Source organism: Corvus brachyrhynchos, unplaced genomic scaffold, assembly GCF_000691975.1.
Source record: "Corvus brachyrhynchos isolate BGI_N302 unplaced genomic scaffold, ASM69197v1 scaffold119, whole genome shotgun sequence".
NCBI classification, from domain to species: domain Eukaryota; kingdom Metazoa; phylum Chordata; class Aves; order Passeriformes; family Corvidae; genus Corvus; species Corvus brachyrhynchos.
This window is the reverse complement of record NW_008240054.1, coordinates 132,491-134,099: the sequence shown is the minus strand read 5'-3', so window position 1 is coordinate 134,099 and position 1,609 is coordinate 132,491. Positions and strand designations below refer to the sequence as shown.

General features: G+C 55.4%; 1 protein-coding gene across 1 annotated transcript in view; it reads right to left on the bottom strand.

Annotated features, from left to right (window-relative positions):
• Positions 1-1,609, bottom strand: part of SLC4A5 (solute carrier family 4 member 5) — a 31,561-nt gene that overhangs the window by 2,178 nt on the left and 27,774 nt on the right. Inside the window, 3 exon segments of the mRNA XM_017744709.1 lie at positions 615-788; positions 1,122-1,190; positions 1,354-1,426. Of these exon segments, the coding sequence (XP_017600198.1) occupies positions 615-788; positions 1,122-1,190; positions 1,354-1,426 (316 nt within the window).

The following is a 1,609-nucleotide window of genomic DNA, read 5'->3' as shown; positions in this document are numbered from 1 at the left end:
CGTCGCTCAACCCAAGACCTGGTGACCACCAAGCCAAAAACCCCTTAAACCCCAAAAAAAACCCTTCCCAGCAAGGATGGAATTTCCATGATGGGGAAGATGATGGCGGCCACGGTAGGACCATGCCAAAAATTCCATTAAATCCCAAAAAAACCCTTTGGAGCACGGATGGGATTACCTTGGTGGGGAAGATGATGGTGGCCACGGTGGGACCATGCCAAAGATCCCTTAAACCCCAAAAAAACCCTTTGGAATGAGGATGGGATTATCTTGACGGGGAAGATGATGGCGGCCACGGTGGGACCGCACCAAATCATCCTCAAATCCCAAAAAAACCCCTTCCCAACGAGGATGGAATTTCCATGATGGGAAAGATGATGGCGGCCACGGTGGGACCACGCCAAAAATTCCATCAAATCCCAAAAAAACCCCTTCCCAACGAGGATGGGATTACCATGATGGCGTCCACAGTGGGACCACGCCAAAAATTCCATTAAATCCCAAAAAAACCCTGTGGAATGAGGATGGGATTACCGTGATGGCGGCCATGGTGGGACCACACCAAAAATTCCATCAAATCCCAAAAAAACTCTTTGGAGCGAGGATGGGATTACCATGACGGGGAAGATGATGGCGGCCACGGTGGATTTGAGGATCCAGAGCACGGCCAGGCAGACGATCTGCACCAGGGTGAAGAGGTGGATGCGGCGCAGCGGGACGTGCCGCAGGAACACGTAGTCAGGCTGGTGCTTGGCCGGCATCAGGAAGAGCTTGCAGCGATCCCAAAACTGCCAGGGGGGCAAGGTCGGAGTTAATCCTCAGATCCACCCCACAGAAAAACCCGCTTTTAGTCCCAAAATGGAGGAAGAGCTTGAAGCGATCCCAAAACTGCTGAGGGAGGAAGGCCCGGGATTGATCCTCAACCCAATCCCACAGGCTGCCCTGGAAAAGCCTCTTTTGGTCCCCAAAACTGGGGGAATTTGGGGCTTTTTGGTGTTTCTCAGAGGGTTTGGGGTATCTGCCATCACATGTGCGGAGATTTTGGAGTACAAATCCTCCTTTTTGAGCCAGTGTGGGCCAGTCCCTGGCCAGTGAGGAGGAGGAGGAGGAAGGGCACTCACCTGGATGCCGTTCAGCGACGCCACGCCCATGTAGAGGAAGACCCCGTAGAGCACCGGCATGGGAATGTACTGGGAACAGGGAGAAACCGCGACCCTGACCTCAGGGAAGGCAGCAGCTCCTTCCCAGGGACAGGGACCAGCGCTGGAGGTCACGAGGATGGGGCAGAATCCGGCTTTTTTACTGCTGTATCCCCGGATCTCGGCGGGGAAGGGGGGAACGGGAATGTTTTACCTTCAGGATGGGAGCCAGGAAAACCGAAATCCCCGTCAGCACGAAGACGATGATGCCGGTCACCCTCTGCTCCCTGGAACGGGGATGGAAGCAGGATCAGCCACCACGAGGAACCACGGAATCACGAGTGGGAAGGGGATTGATCCACTGGGATCATTGATCCAGCCCCTCTCCCTGCACAGACACCCCAAAATCCAAACGCTCCTGGAGCAGCCTCGGGGCAGTGCCCATTCCCTGGGCAGCCTGGGACGTGCCC